At 41.9% G+C, this 20,700-nt stretch overlaps 1 protein-coding gene across 1 annotated transcript in view; it reads left to right on the top strand.

Moving 5' to 3' along the window:
- LOC140201988 (adenylyltransferase and sulfurtransferase MOCS3-like) overlaps nt 1-20,700 on the top strand; it is a 47,010-nt gene that overhangs the window by 14,551 nt on the left and 11,759 nt on the right. The window contains exons 5-8 of the mRNA XM_072266854.1: nt 1,888-1,962; nt 2,043-2,160; nt 11,421-11,529; nt 17,015-17,077. Coding sequence (XP_072122955.1) covers nt 1,888-1,962; nt 2,043-2,160; nt 11,421-11,529; nt 17,015-17,077 — 365 coding nt within the window. The remainder of the gene's footprint in view (nt 1-1,887; nt 1,963-2,042; nt 2,161-11,420; nt 11,530-17,014; nt 17,078-20,700) is intronic.

Below are 20,700 nucleotides of genomic sequence, written 5' to 3'. Positions count from 1 at the left end.
TCTGTCCTGATGTGAATCTTCCCACTTTTTTCTTAAGGAGACAAACATTCTCTGACCAGATTACCCAGTTTCCTGATTTGTATTCCGTCAGATCAGCAGATACCCAATTTTTTCAAGACATTTCAATTGCAGCTTTTCAAATATTTGCTTGTGAAAGTGAGATTCCATTTGAAACATTTTCTTATTTAAGGCCCATTGCTTAACTTCACATATTCATCATGCTATGCTTTGTATCGATTTTGTATACATCCTCCCAAACCCCTTTGATGCTAAGAAATTGAAAATTGCAAGTATTACAAATGTATCTTTTTCTTATTTACAAGAAGTGTTCAGCACTCAGCTCTTTACTCACATAAAAGAATATTACAGCCAGGGATTTTGATTGATTTAACTGAGAATTTTTTATTTGTGATTCATGTGCTCTTTTTATCATGGTAGAGCCCATAATTCCCCGTAATTTCCACCATCTCCAATGGGATCCCACCACCAAGCACATCTGCCTCTCTCCCCCACACATTCCACTTTCTACAGGGATCGCTACTTACATGACTCCCTTGTCCGTTTGTCCCTCCCCACTGATCTTTCTGCTGTTACTTGTCTTTGCAAGTGGAACAGTTGTCAAACCTGACCCTAACCTCCTTCCTCACTATCATTCAGAGCCGCAAGCAGTCCTTCCAGGTGAGGCAACACCTCACCAGTGATGCTACTGGGGGGTCATCTACTGTATCCGGTGCTCCCAGTATAGCCTCCTGTATATCGGTGAGACCTGACGTAGACTGACAGACTGCTTCGCCGAGCACCTAGGCTCACTTGCCAGAAAAAGCCATCTCCCAGTGACTTTAAAAACGCAAACAGGAGGAAATCTGCAGATGCTGGAAATTCAAGCAACACACACAAAAAATGCCGGTGAATGCAGCAGGCCAGGCAGCATCTATAGGAAAAGGTACAGTCGACATTTCGGGCCGAGACCCTTCGTCAGGACTAACTGAAAGAAGAGATAGCAAGAGATTTGAAAGTGTGTGGGGGGGGGAGTGGGAGATCCAAAATGATAGGGGAAGACAGGAGGGGGAGGGATGGAGCTATGAGCTGGAAAGTTGATTGGGAAAAGGGATACGAGGCTGGAGAAGGGAGAGGATCATGGGACAGGAGGCCTAGGGAGAAAGAAAGTTGGGGGGATGCCCAGAGGATGGGCAAGGAGTTATAGTGAGAGAGACAGAGGGAGAAAAACAGAGGAAAAAAGGGGAAAGAAAAAAATCATCATAAAGTCATCTCCCACTAACTACCCATTTCAATTCTACTTACCATTCTGATCTATCTGTCTATGGCTTCCTCTGCTGCTTGATGAGGCCACACTCAAGTTGGAGGAGCAGCACCAAGCAGTTCCATCTTGGGAGCCTCCAACCAGATGGCATGAACACTGATTTCTTGAACTTCTTGTAATTGCCCCCATCCCTCTCCTTCACAGTTCCTGTTTCCCTCTCTCACCTTATCTCCTTACCTGCCCAACACCTCTCTCTGGTGCTCTGCCCCCTTCCCTTTCTTCCATGGTCTTTTACCCTCTCCTATCAGATTCCCCCTTCTCCAGTCCTTTATCTCTTTCACCAATCAACTTCCCAGCTCTTTACTTCACCTCTGCCCCTCTCCTGATTTAACCTATCAACTACTACCTTGTACTTCTTCCTTCCCTACCCCTACCTTCTTCATCTGACTTCTCATCCTTTTTACTAATCCCGATGAAGGGTCTTGGCCCAAAATGTCGACTGTTTTCTCTTTTCCACAGATGCTACCTGGTCTGCTGAGTTCCTCCAGCAAGTTTTGATAGATGTCAGGTCAATGACTTTATTTTTAACCAACATGTTTTAACTTGAAACTCTTTTTGGTCTGCAGGTTAAATTCAAATGTTGAATGTCTACCATGTCGCTTTCAGTTGAATTTCAAGAACCCAAGACAGCTAATTCAGCAAGTATCCTTTTTGTGTTTTATTCAGTGATTAAGAGTTAAACTGTGTTTTGATCATCTACATTTTTCTAAACTAATTTTATGTACGATATTGTAGTAGATTGTTCTGACAATGCTCCCACACGATATCTTGTCAATGATGCCTGTGTTCTGAATGGGAAGCCACTTGTATCAGCCAGTGCTCTCAGAATGGAGGGTCAGGTAAATAATGAGATACCTCATCGATAAATTCCTCCACTGTAAATCTATAGAAGTTCTAAAGTCACTCCTGGCAAATGCGACAGTGAACACCAGAGATAAATTATAAAAAGAGATATTGATTGAGGAATCAAATCATTTTATATAAGGTTGAACCTGCAAACTAACCTTCAGTGTAAGAGAGAATTGTTTTGTATATAAAGTTGTATTTGAGATGTTTATTATATTGCATTTTGTGTACATCTGTCATTGCCTTGAAATTCAGACAGTTTAGAGAACACCAGGTATTAGTGATGCAGTTAGATGAGAAGTGCTTGTCATCTGGAAAATAAACCCTTCTTGATGTAGCAGTGAGAGGAAAAGAATACAAAATACAAAACCTGATGGCATGAACATTGACTTCTCTAACTTCCGCTAATGCCCCACCTCCTCATACCCCATCCATTATTTATATACACACATTCTTTCTCTCACTCTCCTTTTTCTCCCTCTGTCCCTCTGACTATACCCCTTGCCCATCCTCTGGGTCTTTTCCCCCCCTCCCCCTTTCCCTTCTCCCTGGGCCTCCTGTCTCATGATCCTCTCATATCCCTTTTGCCAATCACCTGTCCAGCTCTTGGCTCCATCCCTCCCGCTCCTGTCTTGTCCTATCATTTTGGATCTCCCCCTCCCCCTCCCACTTTCAAATCTCTTACTAGCTCTTCCTTCAGTTAGTCCTGACGAAGGGTCTTGGCCTGAAATGTCAACTGTACCTCTTCCTAGAGATGCTGCCTGGCCTGCTGCGTTTACCAGCAACTTTGATGTGTGTTGCTTGAATTTCCAGCATCTGCAGAATTCCTCGTATTTACAAAATCTATTGAAATCAGTTGCACAGTTTGCCTTTGCAAGGGTTAACTTGTGACCTATGGTAGCCCATCCCGTCTGCTAATCACTACCTTTGAGTCATAAAGTTATACGGCCTAGATACAGGCCTTTTAGCTTTACTACTTGTCGAAGCTGAGCTAGTCCCATTTGCCTACGTTTGGCCCAGATCCCTCTAAACCTGTCCAATCCATGTGCCTGTCTAAACGTCTTCTTAACATTGTAATTGTGATGACCTCTACTAACTCAACTGGAAGTTTGTTCCATATATTCACCTCTGCAAAATGTGAACAGTAATGTGGAATGAGTAACTTGGACAGTTTACATTTAAATAGTATTCCTCATTTTTAAAATATGAGTGGAAGTAAGTTCTCATATGTGTTAGAACACTTGGCACTTAGAACACTTCACTCTAACAAAGGAAGACGATTGTGCAACAGCTTGACAGATTGGCAGGAAGACTGATGAAAGAATTTTAGTCCAGTTAGAGTTGAGTGAGATACTTTTAATTTTGTTGATGTATTTTAATGTATTGCAAGCAGGGCTGGACTTTAGGCAGGGCTTGGCTAGGCTGCAGCCCAGGGGCCAGAGCTGCAGAGAGGCCCAAAATAGCTAGCTATCATCATGGCGGACAAAAAAAAATACAAGAGTGGAGCACAGAAAAGAAAAAAGAAACAAGAAAAAGAGGACCGTGAGAAAGAAGCATTAAAAAAAAATATTGAAATTGACAACATAAGCACAAGGAATTCTGCAGATGCTGGAAATTCAAGCAACACACATCAAAGTTGCTGGTGAACGCAGCAGGCCAGGCAGCATTTCTAGGAAGAGGTACAGTCGACATTTCGGGCCGAGACTCTTCAACAGAATTGAAACTGACAGAATTTTTTAAACCGTTCTCGATGATGCAGCAGTACCATCGCTCTTGTCACAGTCTGAGACCGGTGGACAGATGGAGACTTGTTCAACAGCTAGCGCTAGCACCAGTGTTAGCACAAGATCACAGTCCTTGCCACAGTCAGCAGCTAACGTTGAAGAGGCAGAGAGCATAACTTTTGGATTCCCGACCACAGAGGCCTCCAAGCAACCAAGTCGGGCCGCCATTAATGTTAACGTTACCGCTACTGAGGATCCTTACAGCACTGATCCTGCTCACTGGAGAAAGGAAACGTTAGATGATTCAGTCCGAGTATACTAGGCTAAGAAAAGGCCGGAGTCCTGCCAGAATAAGAATGTGGATATCAAAGCTTCGGAACGAGTATACAAACAGAAGAGACGTATTTTCTCCAAATTTCACTTCAAACGCAAGCTGGTAAATGATGAGTACATATCAAGGCAATGGCTCTTGTATTCCCCTTCCACCAGCTGTGTGTTTTGTTTTGTGGAGGAGATTGTCCATATCAGGGAATCTGTAAGTGGCAAAGATATTTTATCCGCAACAGAGCTTTTATGCTTCCTCAGAGAAAAAAACTTGCAGGTCATCTTCCCAAATGTAAGCATTGCTTTGAGGCTTTACCTGACACTCTCCCTGTTACAAATGCAAGTGGTGAGCGATCTTTCTCCAAGCTCAAGCTAGTGGAAAAATAGGCTCAGATCCACAATGGGACAGGACAGGCTGAATCATTTTACTCTGATGTCACTTGAAAGTGATCTTGTTTGGAAAATGGATTTTAGTGATCTGATCAAGGACTTTGCTGTGAAGAAATCCAGAAAAACTAGGCTTTAATTTTAAAAAACAAGCATCCGACTTTGTAAGTATCTTGGCTTGTGTGTCAGTGCTGTTCCTCTTTTTTGTGGCAATAGGCTAATAGTTGACTGTTTACAAACCTAGTAAGTAATAAGTGGTCTTTACTCTGCAAGCCGCACAGCAATAGGTTAGTATGTGCTAGATCTCATTTTTCAAAAAGATTGTTGGAGTATTGTCAAGTTTCCTAGTTTGCCATAGTGCCATCTCTCTTGGCCTTTTTGTCTCTCATTTCCATTTTACTTTCTCAGAGCACACAGTTGAGAAAAATACCTAGATAAAAATGCTTTGGCATTGTTTGAGAAATAAGGCCTATTGTATGTGCAGTAACAGCTAAATAAAGATTTAAGATTGGGTACATCATACTTTGTCTCCCTCATAACTTTACTAAGCCGCTAAGTCTAGGTCAATTTTTGAATGCTTTAGATGCTGCCCTTCAAACTGAGAATCTGCATTACTTTCTGTCCTCCCTCTTAAGGCCTGTAAGCTTATAGCCTACGTATTGTACTAAATCAATGTCTTGGTCCACAGCTTTGATATTTAGATCAGTATGACCTTTGGTCTTGTTCTTGCCTTTTTTTGCTTGGTACAGCAGCATTTTACGGTGTCGGCAGGGGCCCATCACAGACATCCCACCCTGCAAAAACTCATTTCAGGGAGGTAGCACCATCAATTTGCGGAAGAGTCCCGGAACTTCCAGGAGAGGTGGGATGTCTGCAATAGAGTAGCTCCTTGGCAGCTAGCTTAAATAATGTTAGCTATGCTAATGAACGAATGACACCTGTTAAACTCACCTCAACATGTCTTTTACAGTCTTAACCCACCATGGGCAATAGAAAAGTCACTGTTGCAAACAGTGCCGCGAGCAACACTGTCATTATTTTTAACCCCTATTAGGCAGGGGTACACTTTAGGGTAGTCTGGGGTGACATACGTTTTATAATTTCTTTTTTTGGAACACTCTGCCATGACGCGCACTCACTCGCTCTCTCTTTCTCACTCACACGCGCTCTTGCTCGCGCTCTCTCACTGGCGCGGTCTCTCTTGCGCGCTCTCTCTCTCGTGGTCGCTCTCTCTTACTTTCTCTCTCTTGCTCTCGTGCTCGCTGCTTCTCAAGAAAATCAATTTCCAGGACATTGTATATAATTTGCAGGCATTAGGGAGCCACTATTAATATGCGGGAGACTCCCGGAACTTCCGGGAGAGGTGGGATGTCTGCCATCAGTGCCTCCAGCCCAGGGGCCCCGGCCCTGATTGCAAGTCATCCAGAGATTAATGGCTGCCTGGAATTCCTACAGTAACAGTTGCTAAGAGAGCTGTGTAGTTATGTATTTGTAGTGAAACTATCATTTTCTCTATACTTAGATCATAAGATATAGGAGCAGAATTAAGCCATTTGGCCCATCAAGTCCGATTCACCATTTCATCATGGCTGATCCAATTTTCCTCTCAGCCCTAATCTCCTGCTTTCTCCCTGTATGCCTTCATGTCCTGATTGATCAAGAATCTATCAACCCGTCTTAAATATACATAAAGTCTTGACCTCCACAGCTGCCTGTGGCAAAGAATTCCACAGATTCGCCACTTGCAGCTAAAGAAATTTCTCCTCATCTACGTTTTTAATGACGCCCCTCCATTCTGAGGCTGTGTCCTTTGGTCTTAGACTCTCTCACTATAGGAAACATCCTCTCTACATCCAGTCTATCAAAGCCCATTACTATTTGATAGGTTTCAGTGAGATCACCTCTTATTCTTCTGAATTCCAGTGAATACAGGCCCAGAGCAATCAGATGCCTTCATTTGACAAGCCATTCAATCCTGGAATTATTTTCGTGAATCACCTTTGAACCCTCTCCAGTTTCAAGACATCCTTTCTGCGATAAGGGTCCCAAACATGCTCACAATACTCCAAGTGAGGCCTCACCAATGCTTTATAAGGTTTCAACATTACATCCTTGCTTTTATATTCTAGTCCTCTTGAAATGAATGCTAACATTGCATTTGCCTTCTTCACAAGATTCGACCTGCAAGTTAACCTTTAGGGAATCCTGCACAAGGACTCCCAAGTCCCCTTACACTGCTTTTTTTTGTATTTTCTCTCCATTTAGAAAAGGTCAACTATTTCATTTCTTCTACCAAATTGCATGACCATACACTTCCCGACACTATTCCGTCTGCTATTTCTTTGCATATTCTCCTAATCTGTCCTAGTCCTGTAACCTCTCTATTTCCTCAAAACTACTTGCCTCTCTATTTTAATGACGTTTGTAAAATTTGCAAAAAAGTCAACAATTCCATCAATCAAGTCATTGAGATTTAACGTAAAAAGACCCAACACAGATCCCAGTGGAACATCACTAGTCACCGACAGTCTGTCAGAAAAAGCTCCCTTTATTTCCACTCTTTGCTTCGTGCCAATCAGCCATTGTTGCTTTGTTGCTGCTTACGTGAGGGAGGGAAGTTGGGGGGGGTGCTTTGGGGTTCTAACATTTAACTGTCATTTATTCTTTGGGGACACTCTTCTGTTTTCGTGGATGGTTGTGAAGAAAAAGCACTTCAGGATGTATATTGTATACATTTCTCTGACATCAAATGTACTTTTGAAACCTTTGAAATTTAACTGCCTAATAGAAAATATCTGGAGCATTTTTTCCAGCTGAGAAAGATTTTAGTTTTGACCTGGATTCACAGCTGCCTGGACAAGCTGCCACACCAATTTTGTATTTGGCACAATTCTCAAACCATATTAGGCAAGGTAGCAGTTCAAGAGGCTAAAACTCGTGTCTCATAACAAGATTCATTGAATGATTCTGAGAATTTATAGCTCTGAACTATTTCGTTCTGTGAAAATGCAGGTTTCCCCCGCTATCTGAAGGTAGAGCGTTCCTGTGGAATGGTTTGTAAGCCGGAATGCTGTAAAGTGAATAAGCAATTACCATTTATTAATATGGGAAAAATTTTGTGAGTGTTCCCAGACCCAAAAAAAACTTAGAAAATCATGCCAAACAACACACAAAACCTAAAATAACAGTAACATATAGTAAAACCAGGAATGATATGATAAGTACACAGCCTATATAAAGTAGGAATACTTTTCTGCAATCATTGCAGCACTGTCTAGCGCAGTGTTTCTTGGCAGAAACACTCGGTGCAAGCATTCTTGGCAGAAACACTCCCTTCAGTAACCTTTAAGTTATGAAGCTGCCAAATCATACCAAATAACAAATCATACCGAATAACACATAAAAATACACAGCCTATATAAAGTAGAAATAATATATGCACAGTGTAGTTTCACTTACCGGAATCAGGAAGACAGCGAGCACACTGATGGTGTGTTAGGCTGAGTCGTTGGAGGTTGGGGTGGTGGGAGGTAGAGGAGACTGGGGTGTCATCTCATCATCATCTGTTTCCATCAGGGCAGGCAGGTCAGCTTCTTCTCTGTCTGCCTGCCTCGATGTCAAAGGTCGAGATTCGTCTGCTGTGGCTGATGTGGAAGGCTTGAAAAACGACAGTATGCTTGACTGCTTAGCCTCGTGCATTTTTCTATCATACAGTTCTTTGTAAGCACTCAAAACATCCTGCAAACCTGCGTACACTTTCAAAATTAAAGTCATACTTTTCTGCAATCATTGCAGCGTTGTCAATCACAGCGAAAATCTCACGCAATTGCTTCACGTTCAGTTCCTGGACGACTTCACTTTCGGGCCGTTCGCTACTGCGTTCAGTTTTGATTGTTATCCTTTCCTCTTGCAATTGCATCAGCTCCTCATCTGTCAGTTCTTGGTCATGGGATGCCAAAACTATTTGAACATCATCATCGTCAACTTCCACAAACCCAGCCTCCTAAGCCAAACTCACTATTGCTGTATCAGCTGAAGCACTCTCTCTGGTAAACGTTAAACTATGAGGCTGCCCTCGTCTCAGAAACCGATCAAACCATCCGTGACTACCTTTAATTTCCACCATTGTCCAGTGCTTTCTCTTTCAGCTTATTAAAAAGACTGACGGACTTCTCCTTAAGTATAAGAAAACTTAAGGCTAATTTATACTTCTGCGTCAAATCGACGCTGTGGGTACAGCGTCGCCGCAAACCCTACGCAGATCCCTACGCCATAGCCTGATGCGCACCTCTCCCAAAATGTAACTACACGTCGCAGCAACGCAGACCACAACAACTATGATTGGTCTGCTTGGTAGCATCACGTTTCCTCCTATGCTGCAATAGCAGGGAAGGAACTCTGGCTGCAATGCTTTCCATAAAGCTTTACAGACCTCCGAAATTATGGAGGGCACATTTTGCTTTTACGAGAAAAGACGCTCGCTTTAAACTTGTTTACCCTGAGAAAGACTACCATGACCATGAAGCCTTGCATGGGCAGGTGTGTGGGCATGTGTGCCGTTCCCGAATTTCAGAGTGACGCAGTCACACCAATGCGCAAGTATAAATGTTCACAACGCGCGTAGGCCACTTCCGTAGGTTACAGCGTCCATTTGACGCAGAAGTATAAATCAGCCTTTAACGGAACACCACACTTTGTACACCCATCAATCCACTCAAGCAATAGACTTTCCATTTTATCCATTATTGGATGCCGACTAAGAGAGACCACTTTGCTACGAGCAGAACCAACAGTAACATCGGCAGCTTTCAAGATTCTTTCTCTCTGCATATAAAAGTGCGAATGGTGGATGCAGGCAAGTTAAACACGCGGACAATGTCTTTACTTCATTCACCACGATTGAAATGCTTAATTATGCCTAGTTCTACGCTAAGTGTAACAACCTTACGAGCTCTTTTAGGCTTTTTCGATACCTTAGAACTCATCTTGCTAACGGATGCACAAAATAAATCGAGATAAAGCACGTATTTAAGCAGTGGTGGCTAGAATGCAGTTCCGACGGAGGAGCTTGGCTGCTCGGGTACGCGCTGCCTTTTCTCAAAACAGTGAAAACACCTTCTGTTAGCAAACACAGGTAACTAAAATGTAGGTCTTTCGTAACAGCGAGGTATCGTAAAGCGAATGTTCAGAAAATGGGGCCCACCTATTCGGCATTAATAAGCACTATACTGTGGAATTTCTGTTTCATCTGCTGAACTAACTTAACCCTTTGTATGTTAGTTCATTTTGTACACCCATGACTATATTTTTCCTCATGTCAAGTGGTAAATTTTAAAAAAAAAATAAAAAATAATTTCTCCAGTGCATTCCCTAGTGGTATAAGTCAGTTACTAAGCTGCAAAAGAACCGGAGTGGCACTCCTCTGCATTCTATTTGATAAAGAAATCAAGAAATACATCAATTTAAAGGGACACCTGATTTTTATTATTGTTCTCTTAACACCTATTTACAACTAATATGCAATATAAGTACTAAGTATTTCTTTAGAATTGCACTGCCTATGCTGTTTACTGATGAGCTTGAGTCATTTCAAACAACTTCATGCTACCATTGTGGGGGTCAACGTTTCTTAATTAGTTTTAAATGGGTTAAGGGAGACATTTCCAATGCTGGAAGGGTCAATAAAGAGTGGAGTTAGATTTGATCTAATTGTAGAAGAACAATTTAATTAATTTATTTTATTTAGAGATTCTGCGCAGATCAGGCCCTTCCAGTCCAATGAACCGTGCCGCCGAGCAACCCATCTACTTAACACTAGCCTCATCACAGGACAATTTACAATGACCAATTAACCTTCTAACTGGTACGTCTTTGGATGTGGGAAGAAGCTGTTTCACCTGGAGGCAACCCACACGTTCACAAGAACGTACAACTCTGCACGGACGGCGCTGGAATTTAACTCTGAACTCCAATACCCTGAACTGTAATAGCATCATATTAACAGTTCTGCCACTGTAGCACCAACTGATGGTGACATGAGGGAATTTCCTTTTACATATTTAGTCTTATAAAATGTTCTGTCTGAAACAGTAAAACTGTAACTATCATTTGGGAAATGTGTTAACTATTTGAAAGGAAAACAAATTATTACCAGGTAATGGAGAAAGTAAAGAAGTGTGAGCAATTGGATATATCAAAGTAGCAGGCTAGTGGCCTTCCTCTGCTGTATCATTCTGATCTAGAATATAGGATTTAATCACAGTGTTATCAGTGTATTTTAAGTGCATGTTTTTTTTTCCCTTAAGGACACTGCTGACTGTGTTAACATTTAGTAATAGAACTAAGAGATTGATTATTTTTTGCTGAAAATACTCTTGTATTTGAAGAGGAATCATTTGATAACTTTGGCTGGCTTAGAGATTCTGTTTTCTGTTTTTAATATGGCTTTCATGACCAGAGTAGATAGGACATTCATTTAAAAAATTCCATGTAATTTGACTAAAGAAGAACAGTTAAAATTTTCTAGTAGTGATTTTGCAATAGTGCCAAATCTCAAGGGTCCATTATTGAGTTACATGTTTGTTAATAACTGGAGAGTCTCCAGTTCTTTTAGAGAGAAACCAAGAACTTGTTCAAACAGAAAGTGAGGTTCAGAGCAATCTTGGAAACGAATACAGAACACCACCTTGAAAGAAATGTGTGGGGAAAAGTGACGATACTGTCTATTGGTTGTGGGCATCTGTGGGTATAGTAGGATTAAAAATACTAATTGTTTTTTTCAAAGATGTTTTAAACTACATTTTTATTTTGCTTCTCAGCTCACTGTGTATAATTACAATGGTGGACCTTGCTATAGATGTCTCTTTCCAAAACCACCTCCAGCAGAGACCGTAACCAATTCTTCAGATGGAGGAGTGTTGGGTGTAGGTGAGTCTTTTATTAACAGTTGAGTTAAGCAACATGAATTTACTGTTAGGTATTGAAGATCATTCCTCCTTGATTTTGCATCTGACTGGAGGAAAATTTTTTTAAAATCCTGGAAACAGATATCCAATCTTACAGTAACTTTAAATTCCTAGTCCCCTTATATTCCTGATGCCTCTAATGATGCAGGTTAGATTTTTAAAGTTAGATTTTTAGATTCTTCTTTTAAGATTATGCATCTTGTGACAACAGACCAAATTATCAGAAGATTGATGCCGATAAGAGGACAATGGGGGAACATTCAAAATGCTAATAAGAGAGAGACGAGAAAGATTACTGAAAGGAGACACAGTTCCGAGTATTGTCAGAGACCGGTTCCTTTGAACCCGAAGTGTTTGAAGTTTGATGGACAGGCGATACCCCAGCAGGGGGATAAAAGGAACAGGTTCGCTAAGGCAACACACACCACGAGGTAACGAGACCCTGGAAGCGGTGTGCCCCCACAAGTTGGTGGGAGTTTTTGGAGGTCTGGTCGCAGGACCAGCCATAGACGCACAGGGTGGAAAGGTACGGTCGGGCGGGAACCCGGTGTGTGTGTCCACCCTTGCCTGGGTGCTGGGTTCACCGCAGAAGAACGATCGTATCTGAAATGGAGGGGTCACAGTCGGTGACCTCAGAAGACATTACAAAGGGCTCACCCGAAAGCTAACTGCGAGGAATATCGAAGGTCTGTTTGGAATCCGATTTGCATATTCATTCGCTCTCTCTCTCTCTTTCTCCCCCCAACGGCACAACGGCGATTACTGTGAACTGAAACTGAACTGAACTCTGTGTCACTTGTGACTGATTATTTTACCCCTAGACTGCGATAAAGCTTGATTGATCCTATTATCCTAGTTCCGTGTACATGTGTGTTTACTCATTGCTAACCTGTTGCATTTATATCCTTACGTTTAGAGTACGGTGTTACTTATTTCTTTAATAAAACTTTCCTAGTTCCAGTAATCCAGACTCCAACTAAGTGGTCCATTTCTGCTGGTTTGGCAACCCAGTTACAGGGTACGTAACAATCTCCAGAAAATTTAAGCTGATCTTTATAGTTTGGGTTGGAATAATTTTGTTGCCTTCACTAGGACAAATACCTTTACATCTTGAGATACTGAAAGACTATTTTAATACCTTAGACGAGATATCATCAATAGTGTACAAATCGTTCATTAGAATGTGACAAAAGGCCAAGTTATCAGAAGATTGATGCTGATGAGAGAGATAAGAAAGACAAAAGGAAGAAGTGTTCAAAATGTTAATGAGAGATGAGAGAGATTAACGAAAAGAGACACAGTTCTGAGTATTGACAGACCGGTTGCTTTGAACCTGAACTGTTTGAAGTTTGATGGACAGGCGATACCCCAGCAGGGGGATAAAAGGAACCGGTTCGCTAAGGCAAGACAGACACCACAAGATCACGAGATAACGAGACCCTGGAAGTGCGGTGTGCCCCCACAAGTTGGTGATAGTTTGGTGGTCTGGTCATGGGACCGACCATAGACACACAGGGTGAAAAGGTACGATCGGTGGGAACCTGGTGTGTGTGTGTCCGCCCTTGCCTGGGTGCTGGGTTCACTGCAGAAGAACGAACGTATCCGGAATGGAGGGGTCACAGTCGGTGACCTCAGAAGACATTAAAAGGACTCGCGCCAAAAGCTAACTGCGAGGAACATCAAAGGTCTGTGAATCGAAATTTGCATTCTCTCTCTCTCTCTCTCTCTCTCTCTCTCTCTCTCTCCCCCCCCAACGGCACAACAGCGATTACTGCGAACTGTACTCAGCTGAACTGAACTCTGCGTCACTTGAGACTGATCATTTTACCCCTAGACTGTGATAGAGCTTGATTGATTCCTATTATCCTAGTTCTGTGTACGTGCGTGTTTTATCATTGCTAACCTGTTGCATTTATAACCTTATGATTAGAGTACTGTGTTACTTATTTCTTAAATAAAACTTTCTTAGTTCCAGTAATCCAGACTCCAACTAAGTGGTCTATTTCTGCTGGTTTGGCAACCCAGTTACGGGGTACATAACAAGAAGGATCCCTTTTTGTTCCAGTCAATCCTGTTCCCCAACTCCCATCCTCAGACAACACATAGAATTTAAACTTCCATCATCTAATTTAAAGATTGCTCTCGGCTCTCCTTTTTCATGTTGCCTTTCCTTTCTGCGTAAATGTGTCAAAAACAATACCTGAATACTCAGTATTTTTGTATGTGACAATGATGAAGAGGGGGAAAAGTCAATCAACTGCACTGGCCAATGATAAGTTCCGGTCTTTGTTAAATTCCTTTATTTTATTTATTTTTATTTAAGAGCTACAGTGCAGAGTAAGCTGTTCTGGCCTTTTAAGTCATGATTCAAAACTGGCCTAATCATCCTTACAGAGGACGCGGGAATTGAATTCTGCACTCTGACACCCCGAGTGTTGTGTTAACTGTATCTTTGTATCTTTCTCGGTCGCCAGACCTGAATGCTACTGATCTGGCCCTCAGCAGATTGCAGATCTCATGTTTCATCCAGGGCTTCTGGTTGGGGAAGACCAAATGATTTTTGTGGGGCTACACTCGTCTACGACTGTTTTTATGAAGATTGTGACAACTGTGGTGATTTCATTCAGATCTGAGTCTTTAGAGACGGTTCAGTTCTCTGTCTCAAAGCAAAACCCTGCTCTTCTGCCTCCCGTGACTATCTCTTTGTTGTTGTTATCAAGCAGAAAAATGGTAAAAAGTTCAATGTGTACTGACTTTTAGTACAGTATGTGTACTTCACATTCCATTTACTCGCTGAGGTGTACTTAACATACAGAAACCCTCAGGTCACCATAACAAATGCAGCGCTGAGTCAGTATATGCTGGGTTTTTTTAGCCACAGGGTTAATCAGCCAAGTGTGACTCGAGTGTCAAATGCAACCGATCCTACATACAAGACTTAATGTTTTATAATTGTCTTCTCTTTCTCATCAGAGTAATTTTTTTTCTGGGCTATTTTGGTGACTAAGAACAGTTTTGTGCATTCATGCATAGTAGTATTTTTCATGCCTCTGTCAATAGTATTTTCCTGGATTTAGATATCATCAGATCAGCTACCAAGGTAGTAGAATCATTTGCCTTTAATAAATAGGTCGATTTAGGGAGATAGTTGCACCTGCCTCACAGTAATGTATTATAAAACCATAAGACATAGGAGCATAATTAGGCCATCTGGCCCATCGAGTCTGCTCCACCATTCAATCACGGCTGATCCTTTTTTTTCTCTCTCCTCATCAACTCCAGTTCCTGGCCTTCTCCCTGTAACCTTTGATGCCATATCCAATCAAGAGCCTATCAATCTCCGCCATAAATATACCCCAACAACCTAGCCTCTACAGCTGCATGTCGCAACAAATTCCACAAAATCACCACCTTTTGGCTAAAGAAATTTCTCTGCATCTCTGCTTTGAAAGGGCGCCCCTCTATCCTGAGGCTGTGCCCTCTTGTCATAGACTCTCCCACCGTGGAAACCTCCTTTCCACATCTACTTCTGTCTAGGCCTTTCAATATTCGAAAGGTTTCAATGAGATCCCCCCCTCATTCTTCTGAATTCAGTGAGTACAGACCCAGAGCCATCAAACGTTCCTCGAATGATAACCCTTTCATTTCCGGAATCATCCTCTGGACCCTCTCCAAAGTCAGCACATCTTTTCTAAGATGAGGGGCCCAAAACTGTTTACAATACTTAAGGTGAGGCCTCACCAGTACCTTATAAAGCCTCAGCATCACATCCTTGCTCTTGTATTCTAGACAGCTTGAACTCAATGCTAACATGGCATTTGCCTTCCTCACCACCGACTCAACCTGCAAGTTAACCTTCAGAGTGCTCTGCACAAGGACTCCCAAGTCCCTCTGCATCTCAGATTTTTGGACTTTCTCCCTGTTTAGAAAATAGTCTGCACATTTATTTCTACTACAAAAGTGTATGAATATGCAGTTTTCAACATAGTATTTCATTTGCCACTTTCATGCCCGTTCTCCTAATCTGTCCAAGTCCTTCTGCATCCTACCTGTTTCCTCAACACTACCTGCCCCTCCACCAATCTTTGTATCATCTGCAAACTTGGCAATAAAGCCACCTATTCCATCATATCTATCATTTATATACAGCATAAAAAGAAGTGGCCCCAACACTGACCCCTGCAGAATACCACCAGTCACTGGCAGCCTTTTATCCTTTTATTCCCACTCGCTGCCTCCTAGCATCCTTCACCACTCTGAAATGTGACTGAAGTTTGCTATACTGTGCCTTGTGCAAAATGTTAGAAATTTATAGTGTAGGAATGTGTCAAGGCTTCAACCTCGCCCTCCAAATCCGTGCGCTCTTTCACTGCAAAAATAGGAACACCATCTCCCATCAAAATCCACTCAAATACCATCCTTAACTGGTATTCTTTCATGTTTACTGTGTCAAATCTGTAATTTCTTACCTAACTCCATCTTTATATGTGGATTACACAGGTCAAGAATATGTCTCGCCGCATCCTATCAAATTTTCAAGTACATAATGTGAAAGTGCTCCATTGTAGGAGGTGCTTTCCTTCAGCTGGCACACCAGCTTTTGAACTCTGAGCTAAGGATAAAAGATCCCAAGAAACAGTTTTGAAGAGTGGAGAAATTATTGGCAATGCTCTGTTCAATATGTCTCCTTTGACTAGAATCACCAAAATATTATCTGGTCTTTTTCACTTTGATGACTGAGTTTTTGTGAAACTGGAACAATTTGGTTACCAAGTTTCATATAAATACTTCAACGATACCTTATCAGCAGTAATCGCTTTAGATCTGTGAATACATTGTAAAGAACCATGTACACTCAGTGGCCACATCATTAGGTACAGGAGTGGAACCCTGTGTGGCCTTCTGCTGTTGTAGCCCATCCACTGCATCCACAAGCTTAGACATGTTTAGCATTCAGAGATGCTCTTTTGCACACCACTGTTGTAATGTATGGTTATGAGTTATCGCTGGAACTAATCTGGTCATTTTCCTCTGACCTGTCATTAATGAGGTGCTTTTGCCCTCAGAACTGCCGCCCACTGGATGTTTCTTGTTATATCACACTATTCTCTATAAACTCTGGAGACTGTTAGGTATGAAAATCCCAGGAAATCAGTAATTTCTGAGATATTCAAACCACCCCATCTGGCACCAACAATCATTCCATGGTCAAAGTCACTTAGATCACATTTCTTCTCTATTTTGATGTTTGGTCTGAACAACAACGGAACCTCTTGATCATGTTTGAATGTTTTTATGTCTTGAGGTGCTATCATATGATTGGCTGATTAGGTGTTTGCATTTAACGAGCAGGAGTACAGGTTTCCTCAGTAAAATGACTACTGAGTGTATATGTGAGTCTCTCTCTTCCAGGAATAATTAAGTGTAAACTTATTTTTCTTTTTCAGTGCCTGGAATTCTGGGATGCATTCAGGCCCTGGAGGTTTTGAAGATTGCATCAGGAATAGGACGTATCTTTTTATATTATTATTTATCTTTTTGATTTTATTATTGAGAAACTTGCGCCAAATGTTATCTGCCCAGTTGCAAGTCAAAGTATTTCTGTACATTGGGAGACTCAAGTAAATGACAGCTGGTAAACTGAAAATGCTGTTAGTAGTCTTGATGGATTGCAAATAAATTTTAATTGAGCTTGAAAATTTAGTATTGTATGATAGATTGCAGTGAGAATACAAGAGCCGACAAGAGGATGAGCTGGGACAATGTTGTCACCATGTGGCACTTATCAGCTTTTGGCTGTCACTCTGTTTAGCTTTGGTAATTGGTTTATTATTGTCACATGTATTAAGATGCAGTGAAACGCTTTGATATATGTTATCTAGACAGTTATTGAGTACATCACTACATCGAGGCAGTACAGAGGGAAAAACAATGGCAGAATCTTTAAAGGCTAGATGTATAGTGGGATGTTATACTCCCGGTCCATAGTTCCCTGAAAGTGATGCACAACTCAATAAGATGGCAGAAGAACTCTATGGCATGCTTGTCTTTATTCGTTGAAGCACTCAGTTCAAGAGTCAAATATTATGTTGCAGCTTTTTAACATTCTGGTGAGGAAGCATCTCGAGTATTGCATGCAGCTCTGGTTACCCTGTTATAGGAAGGATTTGGAAGCCATGGAGAGTGTGCAGAAGAGATTTGCCAAGATGCTGCCTGCATCAGAGGCTAGGTGATGTAGGGAGAGGTTGGTCAAACCAGGGTTGTTTTCTCTGTAGTCACGGAGACTGAAGGGTGACCTGATAACAGTATATCAAATTGTGAGGGCATTGGTGGAGTAGAGAGCCAGTGTTTTTTCCCTGGGTCGAAATGTCTAATATGCATGTAAAGTGAGAGGGTTGTGGCATTTTTTTAATCTCACAGACTTCTGGATGCCTGGAATATGCTGCTAGGGGTCATGATGGAGACATTGAAAAGGTTCTGGCTATGCAGGGTATGGACTATGTGCAGACAATAGGGATTAGATGCATTAGCTTAATTAGTTTGGCACTACATCATGAACCAAAATCCTGTTCTTGTGTTGTAGGATATTGTATTAGAGGAGTCCCCTGCTTTTCGAACGTTTGCTTTACAAAACCTTACTGTTATGGAAGACCTACATTAGTTCCCTGTTTTCGCTAACAGAAGGTGTTTTCACTGTTACGAAAAAAGGCAGCGCGCGGAAAAAGCAGCGCGCAATAAGCAGCACCCCATAAAAGGCAGCGCGCGCCCCAAGCAGCCGCTCCTCCCCCGGATTCGGAACTGCATTCTTGCTGTCCTTAAACACGTGCCTTTGAGCAGCCGTTAGCAAGATGAGTTCTAAGGTATTGGAAGTGCCTAAAAGAGCTTGTAAGGGTGTTACACTTTGCGTAAAACTAGACACAATTAAGCGTTTCGATCGTGGTGAACGAAGTAAGGACAAAGTGAGTTTGGCTTGTGGAAATTGACAAAGATGATGTTGAAGAGGTTTTGGCATCCCATGACCAAGAACTGATAGATGAAGAGCTGATGCAATTGGAAGAGGAAAGGATAACAATTGAAACCGAATGCAGTAGCAAACAGACGGAAGGTGAAGTCGTCCAGGAACTGAACGTGAAGCAACTGCGTGAGATTTTCACTGCAATGATAAAGTACGACTTAATTTTGAAAGGGTCCGTCGGTTTAAGGCATATTTGCAAGATGGTTTGAGTGCTTACAAAGAACTGTATGATAGAAAAATGCATGATGCCAAGCAGTCAAGCAGGCCTTCCACATTAGCCACAGCAGACGACGAACCTCGACCTTCAACATCGAGGCAGGCAATCATAGGAGAAGATGGGCTGCCTGCCCTAATATAAACAGAAGACGATGAGATGACACTCCAGTGTCCCACCACCCCAACACCCAAGCCGCGGACAGATACCGATTCATGGAGAATGCAGCAGTAGCCGGGAGGCACAAAGCACATCTTTAAGAAAAAAGCTGAAATAAACATGCTAATTAATTACGTGCCGGGCGGCACCTAATTAATTAGCTTGTTTATTTCAGCTTTTTTCTCAAAGATGTGCTGTGTGCCTCCCGGCTTTGGCTGTACCCCTGCATGCTTCGCGGATCGGTATCGGTCGCTGCCTGGAGGGTGGGGGCCACTGCACCACCCCAGCCTCCGACGACTCAACCTAACACACCATCAGTGTGCTCGGTGCTGTCCCAATTCCGGTAAGTGATACTACACTGTACACACATTATTTCTACTTTATATCAGCTGTGTATTTTTGTGTTATTTGGTATGATTTGGCAGCTTCATAGCCTAAAGGTTACTGGAGTGTTTTTGCCAACAGCGCTTGCGTGAGATTTCCTGCCGAGAGCACCTGCGCCGTGTTTTGCCAAGAGCGCTTGCGTGAGATTTTCGCTACGGAGGCAATCGTTGTAGAGAAGCATTTCTAATTTATATAGGCTGTGTCTTTATCATATCATTCCTGCTTTTACTATATGTTACTGTTATTTTAGCTTTTATGAGCTATTTGGCATGATTTGGTAGGTTATTTTTGGGTCTGCGAACGCTCACAAATTTTTCCCATATAAATAAATGGTAATTGCTTCTTCACTTTACGACATTCCGGTTTACGAACCGTTTCATAGGAACGCTCTACCTTCAGATGGCGAGGGAAACCTGTACAGTTACAGAGGTACTGCAATACGGATAGTTAGATGAGGAAGAAGGGCCATAATAGGACCATAAAACAGGAGCAGAATTAGGCCATTTGGCCCATTGAGTCTGTTCTACTATTCCATCATGGCTGATTTATTATCTCTCTCAACCCCATTCTCTTACCTTCTCCCTGTAATGTTTGACACCCCGACTAACCAGAACCTATCAATCTCCACTTTAAACTTGTAACTTGGCCTCCACAGTCATCTGTAGCAATGAATTCCACAGAATCACTGTCCTCTAGCTAAAGAAATTCCTTCTCATCTCTGTTCTAAAGGGATGTCCTTCAATTCTGAGGCTGTGCCCTCTGGTCTTAGATTTTTCCACTACAGGAAATATCCTCTCCATCCACTCGGCCCTTCGATATTCGATAATGAGGTGGATTGTAACCGAATCTCCCACATTACTATAGTTGAGTTCAAGACAGTAAAGGGACATATGCCTTTGTGAGGGTGAGTGGATTGCTTTGAAGCAGTATGTTGAAAGGGAACAATTATATTTTAACTTATGTTCCAGATTTTGCAGGAACAGCCACAATGAAACCAAGGTGTTTCCCATCATCAGCATATTTCAAAACAGGTTCAGAATTGTCCTGCATTTGTGGTCTGAGGGGAAAATACCAGCAGTGCTTAAATAGGCTTTGATGCATGTACTTCTCTGCAGACATAACTCATCATAATGTATAGATCTGTAATTTTCTAATATTATACTGAGCTGTAGTTATGTCGGCAAACTATGCAGACCTAAAAAAGCAGCTCTATTGAAGTGCATTTAAATCTCTCACAGCAATATTTCAATTTATGATTATTTTCATGTTTTTTCTACTCTGTTAGCAATTGATATATCGTATTTCAGATTCATCCCAGTCATAATTTTGCTTTGATCTTTATTTGAAGCTATGTGTAATGT

Source organism: Mobula birostris, chromosome 8, assembly GCF_030028105.1.
Source record: "Mobula birostris isolate sMobBir1 chromosome 8, sMobBir1.hap1, whole genome shotgun sequence".
NCBI lineage: Eukaryota > Metazoa > Chordata > Chondrichthyes > Myliobatiformes > Myliobatidae > Mobula > Mobula birostris.
This window is presented reverse-complemented; position numbering and strand designations above follow the sequence as displayed.